This window comes from Trachurus trachurus (genome assembly GCF_905171665.1).
Source record: "Trachurus trachurus genome assembly, chromosome: 9".
NCBI lineage: Eukaryota > Metazoa > Chordata > Actinopteri > Carangiformes > Carangidae > Trachurus > Trachurus trachurus.
In genome coordinates this window covers 26100763-26127572 of record NC_139895.1, presented here as the reverse complement: position 1 = coordinate 26127572, position 26810 = coordinate 26100763, and the positions used below count along the sequence as shown (strand labels likewise).

General features: G+C 42.0%; 1 protein-coding gene across 11 annotated transcripts in view; it reads left to right on the top strand.

Moving 5' to 3' along the window:
- The window catches only part of trpm3 (transient receptor potential cation channel, subfamily M, member 3), a gene marked incomplete at both ends in the record, with an annotated part of 137444 nt that extends 111432 nt beyond the window's left edge, over positions 1–26012 (top strand). For 2 of the 11 annotated variants that reach the window (XM_083978795.1, XM_083978797.1), the window contains 16 exons: positions 59–109; positions 2914–2949; positions 3115–3255; positions 5223–5252; positions 6832–7124; positions 8663–8891; positions 11816–12019; positions 14241–14381; positions 16354–16482; positions 18350–18601; positions 19543–19717; positions 20279–20407; positions 22022–22169; positions 22778–22971; positions 23097–23229; positions 24392–26012. In XM_083978795.1, coding sequence (XP_083834921.1) covers positions 59–109; positions 2914–2949; positions 3115–3255; positions 5223–5252; positions 6832–7124; positions 8663–8891; positions 11816–12019; positions 14241–14381; positions 16354–16482; positions 18350–18601; positions 19543–19717; positions 20279–20407; positions 22022–22169; positions 22778–22971; positions 23097–23229; positions 24392–26012 — 3906 coding nt within the window. Of the gene's footprint in view, positions 1–58; positions 110–2913; positions 2950–3114; positions 3256–5222; positions 5253–6831; positions 7125–8662; positions 8892–11815; positions 12020–14240; positions 14382–16353; positions 16483–18349; positions 18602–19542; positions 19722–20278; positions 20408–22021; positions 22170–22777; positions 22972–23096; positions 23230–24391 lie in introns of all 11 variants that reach the window. The other 9 variants (XM_083978800.1, XM_083978798.1, XM_083978799.1 and 6 more) reach the window with 9 other exon arrangements.
- Positions 26013–26810: the final 798 nt, after the last annotated feature.

Below are 26810 nucleotides of genomic sequence, written 5' to 3'. Positions count from 1 at the left end.
TGACTATAATAATGTGCTCATGTGTTTGATTTCTTCTCTATTTTCTTTTTCTCAACAGAGACACGGACCATCCAACACGCTGTACCACCTCGTCAGAGACGTCAAAAAGGTATGAGCATCCGTCCCTTTAGCTCTTGTGGCTGTTCAGGCACACTGTATGGGAATGTTGGCTTGAATGTATACATTAAAGAATATGTATGACTACCTAGCGTTTCAGTTGCTTTTTTTGCGATGCGTGTTGTTACTCTGTTTGCATCAATTTGTGCGTCTCCATTTTGGTAGCCCTAGTTGCTCTTAAGTGCAAATAGAGGCCGGCTTTTCTCTTTCAGCTGGAGTTGCAGGCTGCAGTGGCTGTGTAGAGCTATGCACGACTATCATCCCTCTCACGACTCCCCTGCAATTTACTCTGTTCTTTCTCTAAGGCACACACCACCATCGTAAACAAACACCACATGTATTAAATATTGTTTTTTCCACAGAACTTGAATGTGAGAAGGCCACAGTGGAACTACTGTGAGGCTGATAAAGGAGAACTTTGTACACCCACAATTTAATTGTGTTTGTTTTCTTAACACCATTATTTAGTATCAGTTGATTCTTCCATTAGTGATCGAGCAAAAGGCCTTACTTACTTTTCTGTGTTGATTTCATGTTCTGATAATGAAATAGTTCATTGTTAATCAATTTTGGCTGCATTAAAAGATTAAACACTCTGCAACCTTCATTATGCTGCACGTCTCCTGTAGCACCTTGGTGAATTCTGGCAACAACAGACAACAACTTAAACTTTTACATTCAACACATGTCTCCTCACCAATTAGGAGTGAACCCTCTGTTGAAAGATGGCAGTGAGGTCAGCAGCACCACCATTAGATCTGAGAGGCGTTCATTAATTAACTTGCTACTGATTATAGTAATGCAGTATTCTCCTCTGGGAGTCGCTGAGAAGACTCTGTCTCCTCTCCTCTCTGTCTTTAAACACAACTCTCCTCCCAACATCTGACAATATCCACTCTTAAACATGCAAAACACACTGTAGTGCATGGCATAAGACTACCATCTTATCTTTGTAGAGCTGTGTGTAATTGCAGTAGTGTAGCTTAATGTCTGTGTGTCATTGGTTGATCGTAGTATGATGATAGTTAGATTTATCCCTTGGGTTGAGTCACCATGTCATCAGTCGTCTCTGTTCTTATAATCATAGTTCTCTGTAGACTGGTGGAACATACTATCAGCGACGGGCAGTTCTCAGTTTTGATTGAGATGCAGTAGCTAACAGCTGTGAGAGCCGATGAAGGCCTCTCTCGGGTTTAATCTGGTCCAGTCATTAGATTGTGTGAACGCTGAGCCACAAAACAGGGAGAATCAAAAAGATTGGCCTGTGGACTGCAGCTGCCAAAAGAGAAATTGTTTTTTTCCTGCAGAGTAAATGAACAGTGTAGTTTTGAAGCAATACAATGTGAGTTTTGACTCTCAAACGTAAATAAACCCAAATGTATTTGGGCCGTTTTACTTCCAAGTTTTCTTTTAGTAACTACAAGGAATTAGCTAAAACTATTTGGTTAATTAAATATATAAGTTCATCAGAACAGCAGCCATGTCAACTAGGCTAAGAAATGATGATGTAGTTTAGATAACATGACATATTTTGATATACTCAAGACGCAATTTTGCAGTTGCTTCTTATACATTTATGACACATAAGTAAAAGCAACTGGTTGTTAAGCTATTTAAGTAGTTGCTGTCTCTTGTAGCTCTGTGTCACTTGTTGTAAAATTTTGTAGAGAGTCTGTCTCCTACACTTGAGTAATAAAAACTCCAGTGGACTAAGATCTTTGAGAGCTTTTGCACAAGGTGTAAACAAACAGTTATTAGCTCAGGCTTCACCACCACAGGGGAGTTAAAGTTGGGGCTTGGCTGACCGCTGACTGGTGCATTTAAACTACATATATTGGTAGGATGAGGAGGTGAAGCTTTGTGAGCTTTGAGCCATGGATGTTGAAAAGGCAAGCAGTGTCAGTGGTTCTCTTCACTTCAAAGTGCATCAGTGGGCCTACAGGGGTTTGTCAGCTGTGCAGCCTCCTTCTGCTGCCATTGAAGTGGAATCGTTGGTTATGAAGCCAGGGTTAGGGATGAGTGGGGCATAGAGGGTTTCTAGGATCTCATATTGATTACAGAGGGTGGAGATGGTATCAAGGTAGGTGTAAAGCCTATGTGAGGTAATTGGTATATCTTAAAGGAACAGTGGGGGTCAGGATAATGACTGTAGGATCTGGGGTTGATGTAGAGGTCATGAGGAGGAGCAGCAAGTATTGACATGGTTATAGTCTTCACGCAGAAGAACTTCTATTTCAATAATGATCCTCCCCGCCAGCGGTAATAGCTGTACGTCTGTCTGTCTTTCTATGCTATCGCCCCTCTCTTCCAGGCTAATGAGTTACTACTACTCTCTCTCTTCTCCTCTCTTCAAGACAACATTGAACCTCACTGAGAAGATCTCATTATTTCCCTAGATGCAAATTGTGATAAATCATTAAATGTTTTACATGCTTTTTAATTGTCTTCAGACAGTAAATCATACTGCAAACCCCCCCTCATGTTCTACTTCCCAGCAGACTGGGCCTTTAAGGTTTTACATCCCCGGCCCATACCGTACCTCAATCGGTGACTGGTCTTTGCTTCAACTAATGTTTTGGTCATGATAGATTAAGTTTCTGCAATAAAGCCAAGATCTGCAAACTTTTCAAGAAGGCAAAATCTAAAAAAAATAAAACGGAACCTCAGTCTGGTTTTAAAAAAAAATATTATCAAAGAGGTTGGAAGAGAGATCTTGCCTGAGTTTCGATGTGTCTCCTTTCCCCTGCTCTTGCTTATCGTGCGGTTTACTCACTGACATTGTGTGTTCTTTCCAAGCGAGAATATCCAGGGTTCAGTTGGATCTACTTCAAGGTGAATCCGATAATCATGTTTTCTTTTATAGCCAAGAGTTTGATTTGGGTTTTGTAGCGTGTGTATGACTGTGTGATTTGTTTTGTACTCTTTGTTTCCCTCTTGTTTACTTTCCTTTATCAATCAGTGTGGGTTCTTGCCTGTTAACACTGTCTGGTTTTACAGGGAAATCTGCCACCGGACTACCGCATCAGCCTCATCGACATTGGACTGGTTATTGAATACCTCATGGGCGGGGCATATCGGTGTAACTACACCAGGAAGAGATTCAGAACTCTGTACCACAACCTTTTTGGACCTAAAAGGGTGAGCGAACAATTCACACCTTCATCAGCATCTCACCATTTAATGCATTTCAACATCTGAAATGTTTTAATGTCATTAATCAGAGGAACAGTATCAGAAGCAGTGAAATGAGCCTCATTTTTGCACTGTAAGTCAAGATGGATAAAAATGAGCTAATTATATTTTAGTAATAATATGTTAATTGGGGAATGTGCACTCAAGGGTAAACTCCACCTTGCTGATGCAAGTAGTTCATTAACATACACATAAATCTACTGTGGTCTGAAGTGTGCTGCAAGCATGGCACTTCATCTTGTTGTTGGGATGACAGAAATCTCTGACATACAGTATATTATTGTGAATGTTGATTTTCAGATGTCAGGTGGATTTTCTTTGGTCAGACATTTTCAAACATTTGAACAAAAAGCTTAGCTGAAATTACAGAACACTGAAGCAAAAGTGAGTAAAACTTCACTTATGTAGCACTTTGTTTATTCATATTATTAGGAAAAACCTGGTTTACAAAGTGCTTCACAGCCAGAAAAAAACAGTCAGATAAAATGCAATCATTAGAATTAACTAATGATGACTAATAACTAACTAACTAACTAACTACCGTTTTGGCGAGACAGCAATTAAGACAAAACAACTGGACGAAGCTGTTTGTCCTTCAGCTTGTGCAACACAAGGATGGGATACAAGTCGATGCATCTCAGCCTGACAACACAAATGAAAAAAAAACAAGTACTGAAGTAACACATTAAGAAAAACTCGATATGATTTTCAAGCATTTTTTGTATCATTTGAATTGCCGAGCTGTTCCTAAACCCGCACAGTCTGTAATCTCATGGTGCTGTTCATTAGCAGAGGTCAAACATAAGAGCCGTCCTATCATCATTCTTCATTTCCACATCAAGTAGAGTGGCAGAACAGGCTATTATTAGCTTGATGCAACAAATCATCCATCTATAGGAACGGCTCTCCATCATGTGCCATCGTAAACCCAAGAATATCCAGACCCACTGCGCTGATTAGCACACTTTCAACCAAAGTGGGGAAGCTGATCATTGATATTGTACTATATTGTTTTGGAGGTTGTGTGTTGTACACCACATGTCACATATGGTATATGGTCATGCCCTGTTGTTCTGACATACGATTCTCATTCTGCTTCAATACCTCACACACTGCCACAGGTGTGATGAAAAATAGAAATATGCACAGCTGTGTCTGAAACACCATATTTCTGCTTGATGATGCACCTTTGGGTTTTTGTGTTTGCGTGTGTTATGTTTGTGAGTGTGTGTATGTGGGTCTTCATGTGCCTGTTTATCTCATTGTATGTCTGCCATGGCAGCAACAAAGCAGCTGGAGAGACGCAGATAAAGTGAAAGAAAAGAAATGGGACAGAAATGAGAGAGGCAGAGAGAGAGAGGGAGAGAGAGGGAGAGACAGAGAGAGAGACTGAGAGGGAGAGAGCGAAAGGCAGTTCCAATTTAACCGTGATTTTCTAGATGAAATGAACGTGCGATCACATAGCCATGTTCCCGCGCACACACACACACAGACACACGCACACAAACACATGTTAACTAAGAACAAAGCCTTGAAATAGATGCAGATATCAAAATCCCCACAGGAGACCTGGGCTATTTTTACCATCTCAGATGATGGCTCATGAATACATAATTCATACATGCCCCGCTTTAATACAGATACACAGTACTGTACCAAATGGACAAACACACCAGCATACAAAATTGTTGCTGCATTTATAGTTTACTGTCAATCACACCAGGACAAAATGCTCTCCTTTAAAGCCTTTCAACCACGGGCGACTTACCATATAAGGGATATCGCTGGTCTCATCTAAGTGGGTCTGTCTGTCTGTGAGTCTATGCTGTGTTGTGCTTATAGAGTAAATTGCTCTATAAAATACATCCGACAAGGTCTTGTTCTGTTTGTTTATGTTGTTGTTGCTTTTCTAGCCCAAAGCCCTGAAACTGCTGGGGATGGAGGTGAGTGATCTCATCAAGGTTGCTATTCAGTCATTTCTTCACTGTGTCTTTCCCTTGTCTTAAACACAGTCTTCTTCTCACTCGTAATGTACAGTATGTTGAGTGTACAGTCAGTCTGCTCAGCTGCTCAGCATCTTCTCAGCGGGTTAGTTGTTGAGTGTGTGCTGTGTGCCTCACAGTCTTTGAAAGAAAGACCTTGAGGCATACTTAGTTTATTCTGCTGGCAATCTGTATACACTTTTCAGTCAGCTGAAGTCAGTTGAAGGCTTATTGTCAAATACAGTTATCAGACACTTTACCCGGCCTTGTACAAAATAGTTTTTTCAAGTTACATTTTCCTCATATTTGTGAAATAGAGAAATGCTTAAGCCCACATGAATGTAATGGCTCCAGACAATTTAAATGTATATGTCTTATGACATACTATGTCAGAGCTGCCTAGTTACATTTAACTGAAAAAGTAATGACTGACCTAACAGGATTACATAATACATGGTTTGTGTACTCCGATGTATCCATGGTGTACACACCATGAAGTATCTACATCATAAACCTTTTATCACAGCATGTCCACAGTTATCTCAGAGGTATTTATATCTATCGTGTGTGGCTCTCGTCCCTTTGTATGTCTGCCTGTCTGAAATCTGTCTCTCTGTCAGTGTGTGGTCTCTCTTTGTTTGTGCCTGTTAAAAATCTACCTATTTCCCTATTAATGTTTTGCTCCCTTTTTTGTGAGCCAATTTATCATTTAATCAGTATGGCAAACTGGCCATGAAACAAATTATGTTAAATGCACTGCTGTTAACCTCGGACACCTCCAATTATTAAAGATTTAAATGCACACTGCTCCAATCATTTCTAAATATCCATATACTCTGTGAACTTGCTGTTTTATGAATTGATATCAATTGAGTGTCACTAACTGAATAATTTACTGCAGAGGGATCATTATATCTTTCTTTGTCCAGATAATCTCTCTCATATCAAACAGCGATTCTAGTAGCGCTGAAAATTATTTCTCAGATGTATGTAATTGACCAACTGTCAGAAGTCCTCAGCTGTTAAAATGTGAAATTATTGGAGATCAATGCAGCCCTGCTGACATGCAATTTCAGCGCTAACTAGCAGAGTCAATGTCTCCAGAGATGGTGAGCAAACCTGGACACACTGAGTGCTTTACCTCTAGTGGTGTCCTGCTACTAATAAGTGAAAGGAAATCATATTCAAAAAACATATGTGGTATATGAGACTTTATGTGTCAGACATTGTGCCTCCAGTTGTACAACTCTCCCTCTGCATGTGGAAAGTTAACACTTTTTATAAATTTACATTGAAAACCCTACATGCACTGGGTGATTGTCATGAGTACAATCCAGTTTTCTTGGGTGCCACTTGTAATCACCATTTAAAACCCAAGCATTACCCTCATACGGTACATCCATGACCAGCTCAGGATCAACCTTAAACACTCCAATCTGTCCTGTGCTACTGAATTAATGGCCATGAATCTCATCCCGAAAAACCTCATCACGATACCTCTGTCTTTCCACCCCACTCACTTGTTACGGATCTCCACCAGGATGACATACCGATTCGCAGAGGCCGCCAGAAGACAACACGCAAACGAGAGGAAGAGGTAGACATCGACTTGGACGACCCCGAAATCAACCATTTCCCTTTCCCCTTCCACGAGCTGATGGTGTGGGCGGTGCTTATGAAACGTCAGAAGATGGCACTGTTCTTTTGGCAGCATGGCGAAGAGGCCATGGCCAAGGCCTTGGTAGCCTGTAAGCTTTGTAAGGCCATGGCACACGAAGCCTCAGAGAACGACATGGTGGATGACATCTCCCAGGAACTGAACCACAACTCCAGGTGAGGGGGACACACACACACACCTCTGCTTGTGTGGTTTTTGACATGATATTGCAAGTGTCCCAAGCAGAGCTTATGTCATAGGAACATTCCTGTGTTAAATAATTAAAGTTAAGTAGGGAGTCTGGATGAGAGCGTCTACCCCCAACCCACACAAACACACTGGCATGTCTCTTTCCCTGTAAAAGCTGACCTGTTTCAAACAACTACAGGATCCCACAGGACGTAAATGACATACATACAGAAATCTAATAACATGCATCATCGTTAGTTAAGCATATGCATTTGAGATGAAGGTAATCACCTAGAGATGAAAATGCTGGCTACGGAAATAACCGTTAATTAGGGGAAAAATTGCCAGTTACTACAAATGAAGTACAGCCACAGCAGCAAAACCATCTCTAACTCTCACACTGCACACACACACATACACACACACACAAACCTCTCTCTCATACTCACACACGGACACACGCAGATTCAAAGTACCGCCTCAGAGCTGGCATATGTTGAGTTTTCTTTCCACAGAGAATTTGATTGGCTTCCTTCGAAGAGCTCATTTAACTACATACATTTTTCTAACTTCATGTATTCTTAACCTAATTTGTAGTTGCAGTGTGTGTGAATGTCTTTGTATATGTGTATTTTATAAAAAACTCAAGGGGAATTTGTGTGAAGTGAACTACTATTATTTATCATGCATGGCGCTACGTACAGTAAAGCTTACACTCTGTAGGGAGTTTATATATTTTAAGGCATGTTTAAACAAGATAAACAAACACTGTTGAAATAATCACCATTTGTCCTTTTTGCCGTTCCTCCAAACTCCAGTATAGTTATCAACATTAAAGTACACAGGACTGATTGCTTTTCAGAAATATGTGCATTTTTGAGTGTGTGTGTAGAAGTGTGTTCTCTCAGAGGCAGGAATTAGGCTGAAACCTGATTTCTGAGTCTTGATTCATGCTGTTATTATATGGAAAGGGACATATTCAAATTCTTGCACAGTTGGTGATGCTTTATGTTTAGATTTGCATATTTGATAGTGAGAGTTTGTGTATATGCATGTGTATGCACACAGGGGGTGTGTGCCATATTACATTCCTATCACTGTTCTCCTCTGCCTCATTCCCAAAGAAATATTTTAGATTAGCTCATCAATCTGTTACTTAAAAGCAGCTCCAAAAGTTCTTTCTCATCACACTTAATACATACATTATAACAACAGGCAATAGAAACCCTTCTCCTTGGAAAAGAGAGATTTTACCGTTGACAATTTGAACACTTTACTGGATGCATGTGTGTGCATCTACTGAGGATATTAGATATGCCCATCACATATGATCATGCCAATGTTTGTGTGTCAGTGTGTGTGTTTTCAGATGTTTTTATGCTAATTTAATCTCTGTAGAATGTGGACAGATGGTCTATGATTCCTTGACCAGTTCAATTACATTTTCACATGTTTGGACAAAGTGTGTTACAGTCTCTGTTCACTTCTTTGTGCGCCTGTATATGTCCTGCATATAATCTCCCAGAGAGTTTGGCCAGCTGGCAGTGGAACTCCTCGACCAGTCCTATAAACAGGATGAGCAGATGGCCATGAAGCTGCTGACATATGAGCTGAAGAACTGGAGCAACGCCACCTGTCTGCAGTTGGCGGTAGCGGCCAAACACAGAGATTTCATCGCTCACACCTGCAGTCAAATGCTGCTGACCGACATGTGGATGGGACGCCTGCGCATGCGCAAGAACTCCGGCCTGAAGGTAACAGAAGTGGGCCAGATGTTTGACATTACCAGTGGATAAGGAATAGTGTAGTTACATCATACAAACTGTCAGGATGTTGTACCAAAATGCTCAGAGTACCTGTGAAAAGTTGGGCAGGAAAAATAATGAGCATTCTCACCCCCTCAAGAGACTATTTTAGAGGTGGCCCAAATCACTCGTGCAGATCTGCTGAGTGGAAATTGGAGCCTGCTACTACATGTCTGGAAGTGTAGGGATGTATTTGTGACATAATATACCTATATTAACGGTAGAAGCCACAAAATCTTAGCTTATTACAAATATATCAGTACATACAGTATATAGTAGCAGTATGTGTGTGTGCGTTCGTAGATAAGTAGCAATGGACTGTAGTCTGAGAGGCAGATACAGTATATATTTTTTAGTCACAATCAGTCCAATTCCAAGTAAACATAATGCACAATAATGTATAGTGATTTTATCGTATTAACAGGGACAATACATACAACATTGCCATAGAAAACAGAAAATGCTATGCATATAAGACGTCTAGCTTCAGCTAATTTGCAGTCTTTGACGATATACAGTACAATAGCCTTGTCCCTATTGAATGTCATGAACCACCAGTGCTGCAATCGGCTGAGTACTGAAAGAAAACCCTTCGATTCAAATTTTTCTATCGCACAGTGTTTGCCTATTTAGCTTCACTAACTGCATATGATCAAAAGGTGCAGGTGAAAAAGGAGCTTTTATTCAAACAAAGGAGCAAGTGCTAAAGGATGAGCACAGTAGTGCGGCTGGTTTCAGCTGTGGTGTGGCCGCGATGACTCATTCCCTAGGATGTGGAGTGTGTGCACCGGACTGTGAAAAGGAGACGGGTCACCACTGACAGTTTGTGTAAGCCCAGTCTTCAACACATCTGCTTCCTGGTGGATGGAATCACTATTCATGATGCGATAATAACATCACACTTTTTCACTGGAGACAAGACAAAGCTAAATAGTTAAGTTTGGTTAATAAGACAAAGTCTTTCAGTCAGTTAATCATAATGTTTAAGAAAAAACAGTTCAATAACAGTTCGGTCTACAGTAGTGTTTGATGCTAACAGAATAATGGTGGGTTTATGTTTGGCGAAATGATGACTCAGCCAAAGGAAAGATGTTTGTAGGACAATAATAGTTTAGAGAAACATGAGTGTGGGTGATGCGGTTTTCTTTTGAACCTCTTCTGCAACTTCATTAGTATTATCCCACTAAGCCTTCTCCCAACCCAGGGGGGACCGAAGGTACTGTCCTTAATTACTGAGAAACCTTATAGCTGTGCTCCACATATCATACACTCATGTGGTGAACATCCTTTTGAGTTGAGCAGTGAGGTTTCAGTTAAGACTGCTGTTTGAGCAATTTCTGCTCAAACAGGTCTTTCCAGGCATCTGGTGGTGTGGTGATAGGAGGCAGCTGCTCGGATCACAGAGGTTAGGGTTATTTATAATGAAGAGTTGCCCTGGGACTTGCTATAGGGACAGCTGGGTTCACACTTATTCACACACAGAGAGAGGCAGGGTGGTTGGTCTCACTGGTTAGCTTCTTGGAGCCGCAGCAGACTGTATGTGCTTAAAGTGTGCTTTGGCCTTACAGGAGGGAGGGAGGGAGGGAGTGTGCTGCTAAGAAGTAAGACAAAAAGGAAACTACAAGTGGAACAAATGAGATTCAGTTGCCTGAGGAGTTCATGACATACAACAAATAACATTGTCAAAATGATCAAAAAATATGTAGTTAAAATGTAGTTAAGAGGACAGTCAGTTTCAACCATTCAATACTCTTTCGCATATGAGAACATCTTAACTGGAGGCTACAAAATGACTATGAACTGCAAAGATGAGTGCATTGATTTCTTTGCACATCAGTAAGTCTGACATAGGCTACTATTGACATCTCTGCCTCCGACCTTTTGACATGACTGATGACAACAGAAGCTGAAGCGTTGCGCTCCGTGCTCTGGTTGTAATTGTTTTCCTCACAGGTTTCTACCCCGGCTCCTTTACCCTGAAACTTAGACTATTCTTTTCCTATATTTCAGTTACAGTATATAGGAAACTCGTATAGCCATCCAACTTTACTGACACCTTTGTCAATCAAATATAACATTATTATTGTTAACCATTTTTCATACTTCAACACATCACAAATGAATGTGCAGTAAATTTAAATTGATTTCATTCCATTTCACTTTTGAGCCAGTTGCCTGCACAATGAAAGTTTCATGGTGGAATTAGTTAAAAGCAGCTGCTTCCAGAGATAAGAAGACACTCAATTACAATGGTCTCCATCCTCCTCTCTTTCCTTTTCCTTCACCTTCCTGCTGTGGCTGCAGCCTCGCTCTTGCTTTTCTTGTTTGACTATTATGTATCTGAAGTGTTTACAGCACTCCTGGCCCCTTTATCTGCTGCGGGTGTGTGTCCTTCACATCCATTGTGGCAGCACAGAAACCTTGCCGGCCTGTCTGGACTAATGGTTTTGTAATTGATGAAAACCCTCGCCTGAGCCGTTGTAAATACCAAAGCTTTGTCGTTCAGGCATGCACATGCTAGACATGATTGGAAGGTCTTCACAAGGGTAAATTTATGGTATATGAGTTTTATGTGTGCACATGATGACTGTGAAGGTTGGTTTGTTCCCGACTCAGTGTCCTAATTCCTGTAGTGCTGCTCATGAACGTCTTTATCTCATCTGTGGTTTGTCACTTCGATCTCTTCTCCCGAACTTTCAACTAACTAACTTTTAACAAAATTAAAAGAAAAACCGACCTATCATTTTTTTCTCTACTGGCAATTATGTATACATTTGTGTCCATATGTTAATTCCTCAGTCTAAAATCAGGTTGGTTGTGACAGTGTGTCATTTTTTCCTTCATGCTCCACTTCCTTTTACCCCCACCACCAGGTCATCTTAGGGCTGCTTCTGCCACCGTCCATCCTGAGTCTGGAGTTCAAGAACAAGGACGAGATGTCGTACATGCCCCAGGACCAGGAGGCCTACCTGCAGGAGAAGGAGGAGGAGGAGCCTGAGAAACCAGTCAAGGAGAAGGAGGAAGAAGACATGGAGTTCACAGTAAGATCTTACTGTGAGACGCAGTACAACTCCGTGGTGAGAGAACCCACCTCAGCCCCGCATCTCAGAAAAACTATACACATTCAAACGTTAGACAATACACACACACAAACACTGTTCAGATTATAAAACTGACCACTTAGTCTGGATTCTGTGTCCATCGTAGTCCTCTCTTGTGGACCAGAGTTATTACTGTCCACAGCGGGATCATGATGTGCACAGACATACAAGTTACACACACAACAACATATTCGTTTCTCTACTCTGGCCAACTGGACTCTTCCAGTCAAATTGGCCATTTCCTGTTTCTCATCGTCTCAGCAAAGACATGGTCGTGGAGTTGTAGCGTCTCAGTCTGTCGCCGCTTGTGGGTTCCCTCCTGTTTGTTTCTTCTTCCTTCTATCTCCTTTTCTTTTTTTCTGCCTTTCCTTCAGCCCCCCTTGTTCTCTACCCAGCTTTCTCTCTGCTTTTTTTGTTTTGATTTTATTTCTTTTGCTTTCAGTCTATTGTTCTATAAGCCCCTCGCCTCTCTCTAGTTCTCTCTCTCTTTCTCCGTCTTTCTCCAAGCTCAGTTCTGATTGAGGTACAGTACTGTATGCTAGCCGATTGCTGCCCCTCACTCTTTCACCATCAGTGATGGCTTGCTGCAGCAAACCACTCAGCATGTCGGCTGCTGAGCATGGGAGGCCCAGGCTTTTGCATTATATAACCATGTCCGCCTGCTGCTGCAGAGCTTAAATCATGCAGAGTCTGAGCACCTTCTCCCGGCTCACAGTGGAAGAGTTGGTCCATCTGCATAGACATGGATGTTCAGCAGGATTAGGACTCGTTCCATTTCAATCCAATCAATTCTGGAGATGATACCAAGATCCAGTTTGTGTGTTTAAATCGAGCCCGGAATTTGCAAAGCGGTTTAATGCACAAACGGGATCTGTGCTTGTCCCATTAAGAGATTGAACTGAAGATGAACGCCTTTCAGCACCACTGTACATACTCTCCATCTGCATTGAGCACAGCCAGCAAGCCAGCGCAAAGATCCACAAAACGGATCATTTCGTACATGCAGTCCTTGAGGCATGGTGGTCTTGCTGCCACAGGATGCATTTGAAATGAGCCCTTCCTTTTGCCCTGGCTTCTGTCTGTACAAATGCACCTTCAGATACTTATGAATCACATAAAGATTCATACAGATACACAGACTGCTACACCACAGAGGGAGATTGTATTGTCATATCCTCAGATGCTTTATATAAACCACACTGTGATGAATGTGTAATAGTTTGTGTTCACCTGCTGATCGAATACTGTGCATGTTCAGTGCAGTAAAGGCATGGTGTGATTTACACACTGGCATCTGAATCTGTTCACCTTGAAGGCCCTGTCTGTGTGTGCCTCAGAGAAAACTTTGGCTGTATATATGTCATGTAAAAAAAAAAAAGAAAAGAAAAAAGAAATCCCTTGATTCCTGACTGTGATTTCCTCTTTGATTTCCTGCTCATTTCTAAGCAGTGCTTTTATTATTATCGCACCTGTTTAGCCACCTGGGAACGTAAAATAACACCTTACAGGATATTTCAAACATCCTGACAGAATTTCAAATGTTAAAACCTTTACCCAGGTCGACTGTAGTTGTTGACATACAATACAATACAATTCCATGAATGAACTCCCTCAGAGGTCTGGTGTTTTGACATTAAGACCATGACCCATAAAAACAGTGGGCTCTGAACCCTTTCTCATGGATAAGGAAATGTGTCACAGAAGTGAGATATCTATGTCCTCTCTTTTCCCTTTCCTTTCTTCTGTCGCCTCTCTGTCATTATCTCTGTCTCTGTCTCTTCTACTTCTTAATTGTTGTCTGAGACACAATCCATGAGTGTCTGCGTCATCCTGTGTTACCGGCCTTCACCCAACACTCCACCTCAAACACACATTTCACATTTTGGAATGATGACATTGCCTGTGCTTGCTTCTTTGATTATGATATTAAAACTGTTATATCCCACAATGTAACACGTCTCCCCGCTCTCCCCTTTTCTCTCTTTTTCTTTTTTTTTTTGTTATTTGGCTCCTCACATCCCACCTCCTCCTTTCCACATACTTGTCTTCATGTCCCCCCTGGACCCACCCCCCAAACTCTTCCTCCTCCGTCTTACCAATCCATCACGCTTCCCTCTTCCCACGCTCTCCATCTCTTTATCCCTCACACCTTTCCCTCCATCCTCCCTCACTCCATGTGGGGTTTGCATTCTCCCAGGCAATGCTGGGTAAGGTAACCACGGAAACATCCAGAAAGAAGGATGTTGAGGAGGTTCAGAACCGCCACCGCCTCATCCCCATGGGACGAAAGATATACGAGTTCTACAACGCTCCAATTGTGAAGTTCTGGTTCCACACGGTCAGTGTCGGCTTCAGCAACATTACCCACTCAGCCTCCTGTTGCCTCTCAGTGTTTACTGTATCTCTCTAACAGCATCAGTTGCTGGTTTCCTGTTGTTAGCTTTTTATGTCCACTGTGCCTCCATCTCCATTTACCACCTGTTACACCCCGTTACTACCCAGCTTCAACAATGTGGGGAGCTTTAGTGTGGATGAGATGGGGAGACTGATGGAAGCTTCATGGTGGGAAACGTACTAAGGTAATGAAAGGGAGAAGTTAGGCAGAGGGAGGTTTTGTATTGACCGTGCTAACACACGCTGAAACCTCTGGCTCTTGGCATTTTTCCATTGGACTCAATATTTACTAACCCTAACCCTTTCACTGAGTTGACATTACTTGCTTCAACGATAAGCTTCAAGATGTTTTCACCATTCATTTTGAGTCTGTAACTCTAGGTACCTCTGAAATTTGTAAGAAATTTATTTCTGCCTTCGAGAGTATTATTGTTGATATAAGTTTTATCGAAAGCTTCGCTTTAGTTGCCCAGTAATAACCTTTCTTTTATCACAGGGATATCCCTGTCTATTTATGCTGAGAAAATATGTTGACTGCCTTTTGTTTCATCCCATTTTCTCTTCCCTGGTTATTTACCCCCCTCCTGTTCTCCCCCCACCTCTCCTTTCTGCCCTTCGGGTTTAAGAAAAAAAAATTCTGCCGAGGATTTCATTAGTGCATTTGTGGAACAGTTGCCGGGTTTCCTCAGGGTCAAACTGTGGTCTTTACCTCGTTACCAGATTTGTATTCATACCAGTCACCCGCTGTAAAGCACTGCACTGTTTATAAAGACATCACAAAAACCAACTGTGCAAGTGCAGCTGGATGAAAACAGTCCTGGTCAAACATCATTAAAACCACTTTACCTGCTTGGAGTGCCTGATTTACAACAGGCAGGAACTACTTTTTTAAAATCTTAAATGCAATTTAATTATGTTGAAGCTTTTAAATGGTTAACTGCAGTTAACAGTAGCTGCCCCAATATATTCAAATATATTGATGCCTTTTAAATGGTCCTAGAGAATACTAAATCTGTAATTGCTGGAAACCATTAAAGGTTATCAAAAGTGTCATCAATCTAATTGAAATCCAGCAATGTCAGGAACCATGAATGAGAAAACGATTTGAAATGAATTTTATATGCATATGTGTCAAGCCTTCCAGGGGTGATCTTCAGATGGGTAGGCTTGCATTATAATCCAAATTTGATCTAGTCTTGGTGTAAAGAGCTACAGCAGTTTGCTCTACAGTTCATCTGCTCTTGCCAGGTCTGCTGACAGTGAACTGCTTGTGGACTAGACTTATTATTTGTTCTTAGTGATCTGCTCCTTGCACCTCAGGACAAGCAGAGCACTTAAATTTACTGTATCTAATTATGTACCTTTTTAATATATTATTCCTGCCACTTCAAGGTTTGCTAACTACAGTATTGACTGTATCTGGATGTTGTTAATCCTCAGCATTTCCTGCTTGCATCTGTCTATCAGTCAATATTCCCACTTATCCGTTCATTAATCTTTCTGTTTATTAATCTTAATCTATCTATCTATCTTGTCCATCTATCTGTCTGTCCATCTAGGTTCAGGAAAAATGACAGTGGGCAGCTTGCATGGATTTAAATAGTTACAGCCACAGGAGACAAGTAATGAACATTTTCAGGCCAAGTGTGGAGGCACAGTAATCTGTGTCTTGACATCAAATCTCTATTATCAGATCTGGAAAAATGCATTAAAGGAAGGTCTAATGAGGGTCAGTCATTCATTAAATAAGCGTTTAATTTGAGCCGTTACACACAAAAACCCTTTTAACATTTGCCTTCCAGCCAGTTTGTTTGTAGGGAGACGAGTGAACTGTATGTGTATGCTAATGTTTGAAAAAAAGAGCACAAATACACACACAAACGCTGATTTCCCTCCACTGCTGTGTTTTTGTGTAGATGGCATACGTTGGCTACCTGATGCTGTTCAACTACATTGTCCTGGTCAAGATGGACCTGTGGCCCTCTCCTCAGGAGTGGATCGTCATTGCTTACATTTTCACCAACGGCATCGAGAAGATGAGAGAGGTAAACACGGACTGCATGCAAATGTGCACAGGGAATGTAGAACTGTATTGAACATGCAATGAAAATTTCTACACCACTGCCCACTAAACTGAAGACAGGCTCTTTACCATAATGCCGCCTACCTGCCTGGGGGGCAGAGGCATTATGTCTATATCATCAAACAGCCTGTAGTAAATGTGGAAAACAGTGATAGGATCATTGAGGTGGAAGTCCTGAGAGGCAAGTGGGAAAAAAAATCTGGTGATCCTTTTTCTTAGTCTGATCGAAATTATTTTTATTCCTGTGGTACTGTAATAAAACATTTTGCCAGGATAGTTGTTCTAAAGTTCCTTTTATTTTCATTGTTTTGTTTTCTGGTTAAACTTGTTTGCCTTCAAGGCAAAGATTGATCTTGGTAAAGTTTTTTTCACATGGCAAGACATTTTCCACTTGTTTCACAAATTTTTAAAATGTAGAAGAAAGGAATAAGATTATCCTGGCTTGAATGATTCCAGAGAAGGTCAAAGGGAAAGGATGGAAGGGGGAGGGTGGTGGATATGACAGTAAACAGGGATGGGAAAGAAAGAAAACTGTCTCATTCTGTGGCTGTGTTTATACTGTAAGGCAGCGTATGAAAAACATTACAGTTTTTCTCAGTCGCTTTGGTACATTTCTCAAATCATCCTCGACATTTGCAAAACAGTAAATGCATTTCTCAAAACACTATGGATTACCTGCAAAAGCCAGTCTCTTTCTCAAAATCCTTAGTGTCAATGACAGTGGCATCAGAATGACAAGTCCTTAACAGTGTACTGTTACTGTGTAGTTTTGATGACAGTTATTGTAAATTGTAAATTACACCTTAGTGTACAGTATGTGGGAGTATGTGTGCAAGAGACTGGACAAGATTCACATTTATGCTTTTACTGTTTGTACTGTACTGTTGACAGACCATGTCATTGTGATACAGAAAGGAAAAGACAGCACTGCACAGCACACAGAAAAAACAAAAACAAAAGTAGAAAAGTGAACATAGGACTTTTTCTTCTTCTCTTTGGCTGTTGACCCAGTCCAATTCCTTGTCCTTCCATTGTCAGACACTGTAACATTGTGTTGTGCTCAGGATGTATACTTGCCAGATGATGGTTCATGAGATGCACCTTTGAGCTATTTCAGAAAACTGGTTGATCATTGGTTGATCTAAAGCTTCACACACTTCCCTTCGTTAGAGAAAGTCAAGATTCACCTGGGAGCACTTGATTTAGAAAACAAGTCTAATGGAAATGTATAGAAATATGCTTGACATAATTATGACAACTTGTTCAACCATTCTGCATGTAAAGACTTATATGATTAACTAATGCCTAAACGTTGTGGGGGGTGAGACTATTCAACAGAGACCCATTATAATACATTTTGATCAACATGACATAAGCAATTGATAATGTAGGAAACAGCAGAGAATTGTACATAATCATTCATTGTTGGATGTACCAAAGAATTGTAACTTGTTCAAAGAAATGAGAAACTGCTTTTTTGATGTGCACAAGTGATGCAATGATGTGAAGATTGAACATGTAGTTTTGAGAATTTCAATTCTGATCTGAGAAATGTACTAAAAGGACCGAGAAAAACTGTAATCATTGTGTCACATCATTCCCAGCAGCATAACAATGCCTCTTCAGACATCTGACTAGATGCTCTGATTGGTGTACGCATGCTGCCCTCTTATGGTGGTTGGAATATGATGCATTTCTACATTTTAATGCAATGACTTTTAGTCACTTTTTGGGCTCTCTGGTTTTTCCTTTCAATGAACACTTCCTTCCATCCCCTGTATTTCCACATCCATCTCTTGTTTTCTAATGTTCCTCTGAATCTCCTGCAGATCCTAATGTCAGAGCCGGGGAAGTTATTACAGAAGGTGAAGGTGTGGCTTCAGGAGTACTGGAACATCACAGATCTTATGGCCATCCTCATATTCTCGGTCGGCATGGTTCTGCGTCTCCAGGAGCCACCGCTCATGAGCTACGGGCGGGTCATCTATTGCGTTAACATCATCTATTGGTACATCCGGCTGCTCGACATCTTTGGGGTCAACAAGTACCTGGGTCCTTATGTGATGATGATTGGCAAGATGGTGAGAGGAGGCGGGGGTGGGGTGGGGTGGGGTGGGGTGGGGGACTGTCTGTCTGACATTTTCTTTAATTTCTGTAATGTTTCTCACATTTTCCCTCCACCTGATGTATTCTTCATCCATATCTGACTGTTTGCACCTTCTGACTTCAGTCAACATGATTTATCATGATTAGGAGGTAAATGGGTTCCATGATTACACGGGGATAATTTGTATGAGGTGTGCAGGTGTCATCCAACCTTCACTCCTCTTAACCTTATTGTTTGATCTCAGGGAGAACAAGATCAGAAACTCTAATAAAGACATGAAGACAAAACCATAGAAGGATCAAAGGCCCAATGTATGACCGCCATTAACATGAGCTGTGTACCGCTGGACACGAATTCTGTTTGATATTAAAATCAGCAATTAGTTTGAGTGAGAGACACAGAGAGAGAGAGAGAGAGATTTGCATTCAACATCTTGGTCAGGTGCAATTTATGATACTGCGGCACCCTGAGATGATTTTTAGTCAAAGCAGTTGGAGAAGAGAAATGAAGAAAAACAAATTGCGTATTGCAAATAAAACCACCATTCTTGCAAACTACATACTTACACAAAAGGTCATCTCACCCACTTTTGCACTGTAACTTGAGGTTAAATTAAGTGCATTTTAAATGTTGCCTTCAGGTTTCGAATAGCAATCAAAAAAGCAATCCAGACGTCATCATTCGTCACACTTAAACTGCTTCTCCTGCTGTAACAGACCAGCACACTCCCTTCCTGTCCCCTTGTCTTGCATCATTACTGCTTTGTTTGTTTTATCAGTTCTTTTATTTCCCTATCATTGTTCCTTTCTGTAAACATTTGTACCAACTGCTGTTCATTTTTTGTCTTCTTAAACCACTCACCGCTTCCCTTCTCTCTCTGACAACCCCTCTATCCCCCCCTCTCCCTCTTGTCAGATGATCGACATGATGTATTTTGTGATCATCATGTTGGTGGTGCTGATGAGTTTTGGGGTGGCGCGTCAGGCCATCCTTTACCCTAATGAGGACCCCTCCTGGATGCTAGCTAGGAACATCTTCTTCATGCCTTACTGGATGATCTACGGAGAGGTGTTTGCCGACCAGATTGACCGTAAGTTCAGGGCCAGAGCTTCAGCGCTATTGATTGAACTTGTTAATTCAGTGGAGGATAGTTCCTAAATATACATGCATTTCAGTGCAGAATTAATAATTTAGTTTTCAGCCGTTTTTCCACAGGTTACTGGAAGATGTCCTTTTGTAACGCATACATATTAAAAACACTTTACCACAAGGAAAAATACATCTGCAATCATTGTGGTTATGAATCAGGAAAATTCTTGTTGAATCTTTCTGCACCACCGTGTCTGCTTAATCTTTTCGTGAAGTCACTTAGCTTGTTACGAAAGGACATTAACGTCTACTGTCATTTTTTCCTGACCCATTTCTCTACATTCTTTTAAACCCTGTGGACAGAGTGATATTTTGTCTCAATAAATCAAAAATAGACTGCAAGCAGTGTCTGTGAGAAAATGTCCTGAGAGTGTGAGTGTATTTGTGTGCTGTTCTGTTGTCTCTATGTACTGTATGGTAGTATATATGATGGTGTGTACAGAATGCGAGGAGTGGCCCAAAGAGAAGAGATCTGAAATAATGTTTTCATTCTTTGTTTCAGATATGCATAGTAGGAAGTTACAGCACAGGCTGAATGAAAAACTCTGGCTGGTCGATAATTACTTTCGAACGTACGGAACCTGGCGTAGAATTGGTCCAAGCCACAATGCCCAGTGCAGTCATAATCCCAGTAAATCTATAGATACAGACCTCAGTATAACCACATCTACCTACCTACCCCACCTCTCCTTCATCATCCTCACATTGCCACCATGCCATGCCCACTCCCACCACTAGAAGCCACTTGAGACAAAAGTGCGCATGCAGCTCCACACGCTCTGAGGTTAAAGTTGCCCCCATATCTTGGGTCAGCTACTGTGTATCAGCAGCATTTCAAGAGAATCTGAGATGAGTCAAAGCCAGATTCTGTGGGATCATGTATCCTCTTCAAAATGGTTTACTCTAGACTATGAGTAGCTTGACCCAAGGCTATATCTGTAAGCAACTTTACCCTGACTAATTTTGGCACTGGCTGACAAATGGCACTGTTACATGGCAGAGTCACTTTTCAGATGTTTCCTAATGTCTTTATGTTTTGTTTTCATGTTCAAACAGCAAGAGGAACTATCAAAGTTGTAAAATTTTGATATTCCCTTGATGTTTTTTTCTACCCATTTTTCTTAACTTTTAAATAGTTTTGTTTGAAGAGGTGACCCTGCCATGTTAACACCGTCTGTCACATAAACCATATCACCCTTCCTTTACACCAGCTCAGCTTCTCACTGGAGCAATGGCAACATTGCCAAAAATCCATCCACCAATATAGCCAACATTTAACGTAAGTGAGCAGATTTCACATTTAAGTATGACTATCATATCATATACAGGAATAAAACACATATAAACATGCAAACATGCACAGAAGAACATATCTATCAGCCACCTTCCATCATCTATAATCTGTTTTTTCACGTGGTTCAGTTGTCAGAGTTTTTAAATCCAAATTTTTTTTAAGGTAAAAATAAAAAAAAATAGAAAAATTACTTCAGTTCTCTGTCTTTGGGCTACATTGTGTGAAACAATTGAACATCAAGCAATAATGAGCATGACAAGAATGAATCTCAAAGGCAAACAAACAAAGAACAAATCCTGAATGTCCCCCAGATAAGCCACAGCAACTGAACCATCACAGATGGAAAAAACATACTATGTATCCTGAAACATTTCAAATGATTCAGAGCAATCAACCATTGCTGAATGAAGCTATGGCACACATATGTGACGATATATTTTAAACATTGACTACATGTTTAAATATATTGGAAGCACAAATTGTGATGACACATGATGAATGTGTTTTTCTTTGTTTTTTTATTTTGTTTTCAGATGCACATTTCTGAACATGAGCCCCTACCATTATTGTGTCCACTCTTTCCAGTCTCTGCCTTAAGAGAAGAAGCATACAAATAAATTATGCTTCTTGTTTGTTTGCAAAGTATGTTCTTATTTTAAGGTCAGCTTGTCCTTTTTGTTTTGTCTCTTTGTATTAACTCAATGTTCATGAACAGTTCATTTTGAATATTTCACGACTCATTCATTTGCTTAGGTTATTATTTTATTTTATATTCTATGTTTCTTGCTCTGTCTTCTGTTGATGTCAAGTGTCTGCATGTCTTTCTAATTTGTTGCGCACCCCAGTTTTTCTACAAAAATATTGTTTTGATGGATTCAAATCTCTATTGATGACCCACTTTACTGTGTATTAACTTGTATGTGTGTGTTTTTATTTTGTGACGGTGTACAGCCCCCTGTGGGCAGAACATCACCACAGAGGACGGGGTGGTGACCCTGCCTCCCTGTAAGACGGGTGCGTGGATCGTCCCAGCCATCATGGCCTGCTATCTGTTGGTAGCCAACATACTGCTGGTCAACCTTCTCATTGCTGTGTTCAAGTATGTAAACGCATTAATAATTTTTAAACTGTGAAATGTAATTTTGTGCACACAGCCCTGTTCTTCAACCTCTAATTTATGCCTTTTTAGTCATGAACTGTCTTTAGGAGTCCTCTTGTGTCTGTGTGTGCGTCTGTGTGGGATAGACAGAGAGGGAGAGAAAGCAAGAAAAATACATGATTGCTTCTGTTTATGCTGCTGTTAAGCCACAGTCAGGAGGCTGGCTGCAAATTGTATTAACAGAGCAGGATGGCACTTCTTCCAGGGAGACATTACCATGCTAATGATCTGTTATTGTGCCTCTAAATAATCCATGTTGCAAGGGCAATCAGCCCCGTCCTCACATTTGTCAGGGTGATTACCAAAAACTGCACAATGGAAAAAACAATTGTTCAATTAAAGGTTTAATCACATTACACATTACAGAAAAACATTGCTGAGTACAGCATTGTCTGTGTTACTGACTTTATATTTCACATGATCTAGTATAGTAGAGCAGCATGGAGATAGTCAATCACATCCCATCTGTATGTGTTTTTTGGTCTGGCTACAAGAAGTTAATCCTTGGTTGGTATGGCATATGTGTCTGTTATTCTTTCCCATCATAGTAATACATTTTTCGAGGTGAAGTCCATCTCCAACCAGGTCTGGAAGTTCCAGCGCTACCAACTCATTATGACCTTTCATGAACGGCCAGTCCTCCCTCCACCACTCATCATCTTCAGTCACATAACCATGGTCCTCAAGCACCTGTGCTGTCGCTGGCGCAAGCATGACGACGACGAGAGGGACTATGGGCTGAGTGAGTGACTGAGTGTTGTTTATGATGATCACAAACATACTTACAGTCATTTTGTCTCTCATTATCACAGCCAGACAGATACACATAAGACTGATGGTTTATCTCTCAAACTCTTTCCTCCACAGAGCTTTTCATCACAGAGGACGAGCTGAAGAAAGTCCATGACTTTGAGGAGCAATGTATAGAAGAGTACTTCAGAGAGAAAGACGACAGATTCCACTCCTCAAATGATGAGCGGATCAGAGTCACTTCTGAAAGGTCGGACATGACTACACTGAAAAATGATGTTTAGCCTTAGCTTTCAGTCTGGTGAAAACGGCTACGTACAGTGTAGAGGTCACCAAACCTCAGCTTGAGAAAACACACACAACACAAATACTGTAAATACATAAACACACCATGGGTAGCACAGACAACAGTAGGTGTTTCCAGGGGACTAGAAATAATGAACCCGGAGCACACTTGTTCAGTGCTTTGTGACTTTTGGATTTATTAGAGACTAGAGAGAGGCCTTTATTGTCACTGCATTAAAATACAATTTTAATTGCAACTGCCCATCACAGTGGTGCCATTAAAAATCTTGACAAGAGTGGATATGTTATTATACAGCCATGTACATACGTCCTAGCCAGGTACATCAGTGTGCAGTGTCCTCTGGGAACACTTCACTGCAGTATATGCAGCATATTGTATATCATCAAATTGATAATGTTTTCTGAATTAGTTTTTTTTTTTTCCAGATTTGAATGTTTTTTGTTAAGTTGCACTGCATTCTCTCTCAGGCAGTTATCAAAACATATCCAGTCCTTTTTTAGCAGGTATATAGTGGAAGTGACAAGCCACAAACATACAATTTCTCTTCTTTTTTCTACACACCACATTTAGCATTTCAGTGCAAATACAGAAAACAGAAGCATATATATATGCTTCCATATGCATGTGAAATGTCTGAAGGGGGGCCAGTGGCTGAAGTGCTGCTCTTTATTTTGACAAACACAAAGACTTGGACTGTGACTGCACACTTGAGTCTTGGATCAGGAAAGCCAGTTATCGACTGCCTAACCTATAAGTTTTCAGTTTTATGGAACATTATTCACAGCAGAGAGTTAACTCCAGTTTGACGCTCACATAGCATCAGCATCATCATGGCATTCACCTGTTGTTCCCTGTATTCCCCAAAAAAAGTCTGTTGTGTTGCGTGTGTATGATATGTAATTACTTTTTATATTTATTTGCATGATTGCAATGCATTACTCACTACACCATTTCCATTGGTTTGTCAACCTATTAATTGTAGTTTTTTGCTGCAGTGATCTCTCTCCGTCTCTTCACCAACTTTTCCCCACCACTTTCTCCTGCTATTCTTCCTGCTCTGGTGCTTTTAATGTATTTTCTCCCCCTTTCTTCTCCACTCTATCAGGGTGGAAAACATGGCAATGCGTCTGGAGGAAGTCAATGAGAGGGAACACTTCATGAAGGCGTCCCTGCAGACTGTTGATATTCGTCTGGCACAAATGGAGGAGCTGATTGGACGAATCGCCGTTGCACTGGAGCGTGTTACAGGGGTTGAACGTGGTGAGGTCAACAAAGCACGTTCCAGGACTTCATCTGACTGCACAGACTCTGCATACATACTCCGCCAGGGTGAGTGCCCAGAGGCCGCGTACATCCTCCGTCAAAGCAGCTTTAACAGCACAGAGGGGAATGCCTACCGTCTACAGGAGGCACTAGAGGGAACGGCGGAGGGCTCCATGTCTCCTCCCTCTCCTACTAGCATGGCCGCGCGCACAAGAAGCCACTCGTTTTATGTTGGAGGCGGCCGCGGTGGTGAACGCGCGAGTGGAGCCGAGCGGGCTGAGAGCTTCTTTAAAGAGCGCTCGCTCAGTCTCCACCGAGCCAACAGCTCGCAATCTGTGTCCTCAACTGCCGCCCCCAAGGAGTCTAAGCCCCTCCCCCTGGCGACGTTGTCGGTCTCCCAGCAGCACCGTCCATCATCATGCATTGATATCTATGTCTCAACTTCTGAGGAGGTGGGGCCTGCGGAGGTCTTCCTGGATCCTCTCCGCGTGGTCCCACCGCTCCAGAGAGACTCCTCGCTGCAGTCAGATATCATGGAGACGGTGCTGCCAGGAGGCCGGGACTTCAGCAGCACTGCCACCAGCGGATTGGGCGACAGGCACTCGGAGGGCATCGCAGGCAGCAGCGGCACAGCCGGGGCTATGTTTGATGACAGTGCAGCTGCTGATCTGTCGTTGTGCTCGGCCCACCTTTTACCAGACACCACCTTACCCCCTTGGGACTTAGAACCATCCCCACCTCCCTCGGCGGGGCTGCTCGAACGCTCCAAGAGCAGTCGCTACCTCTCTACGGCAGGCACGGCATTCCTGGACGAGCCTTCTCTGGTCAAATCCCACAGCCTCATGTTCACACCGAGAGGCTGCTACGGCGGACTGGGGGCGGGAGTCCAGGTAAAAGCTGCGGAGTACACCAGCATCACTGACTGCATCGACACACGCTGCGTCTCAGCTCCATACACTCCAGCAGAACGCTCACACTCCCCCGGAGGATCCACCTCATTCCCCTTTGATAAACCATCAGACATTGGTAGCTCCCACCCAGAGAGAGAGGCAGAGCTTAGCCACACAGAGTCTGATCCAGAGGACCCTGAGGACCTGATTCCAGCCCCCGACACGCCTCGCCTTGGGGGCCTTGGCGGGCCCAGTGGGGCCCCTCTCTGCTCCCCCTTCTCCAGGCTGGAGCGGGCAAACAGCTGCTCCTCAGATGACTCCCATCCTTCCCTCACGCTGGCCCCTCCGCACCGGAAGAGCCTGTCGGTGAGTGAGAGGATGGAGAGGGGACCGGGTCTGGGGGCAGACAGGGGGCCTGGGCCAGGGGGCCGGGGTCTGGCAGGAACCAGAAACCCCTTCCTCAGGAGCAAGTCTGGAGCACGGCCTGAAGCAGCCAAGACTGACAGCCTCTCCATGAGGAAGCTGGCCACTCCATCAGCTTTCCGCAGCTTTGATAGACAAAACTACACGTGACAAGGACACTGGTCAGCAGCACACTCACACACTGATAGGACCAGGGAAGACAACTGAAAGGGCTGAGGGCAAACGTGAAAACAGGGTGAAGTTGCTATAGATGGTAATTTGGACCAGATCTACAGTTTTTTCACTTATGTTTTAGTTTAGAAAGGTGATACAAATTATTCCTAGTACGTGCTGGAGGGCAACTTTACCCTGGATCATGAATCGGGGGAAAGGGATGGGAGACGTCGGGGTCCTACTGTACACCAGTCAAATACAAAGAGCTATGAATCTAGACTAGTTTTTACCTCCTCTCGTAGCTAAGTAACTCTCAATGGGGTGTTATGGCAATGGAAGGTGTATTTGTACTGTATGTCTTCCACCCACCACCTTTACGTCAAGTAGACATCTGTCACTGTGTTACATCACATATCAATCACATTAGTCAGAGAACGTGTACTGTTACTCTTAGCTGCATTATATGGTAGAAACTGTCCAGTCTAAGAGACAGAGAGAGGAGAAAGAAAGAGAAAACAACCACCTCATTTTGTCTTAGGCATAGAGTCATTCCTTTCACAAAACTTTCACTTTAAATACATTTTTCTAACTCCACCCTGTAAGACCCCAGCACAAGCAAACAGAAAGAAGCTCATTTAGCTTCATAAAGGAAATCGGTGAAGTGTCTGAAACCCCTTGTGGCGGCATTGGAAAAGATGGCAACAACTTACCTCTGGATACACAAATACATCTTCAATATTTATCAATCAATATTTATCTCTTTTAAGGTATATCAGTTCTGTCTTTTGTTCGCAT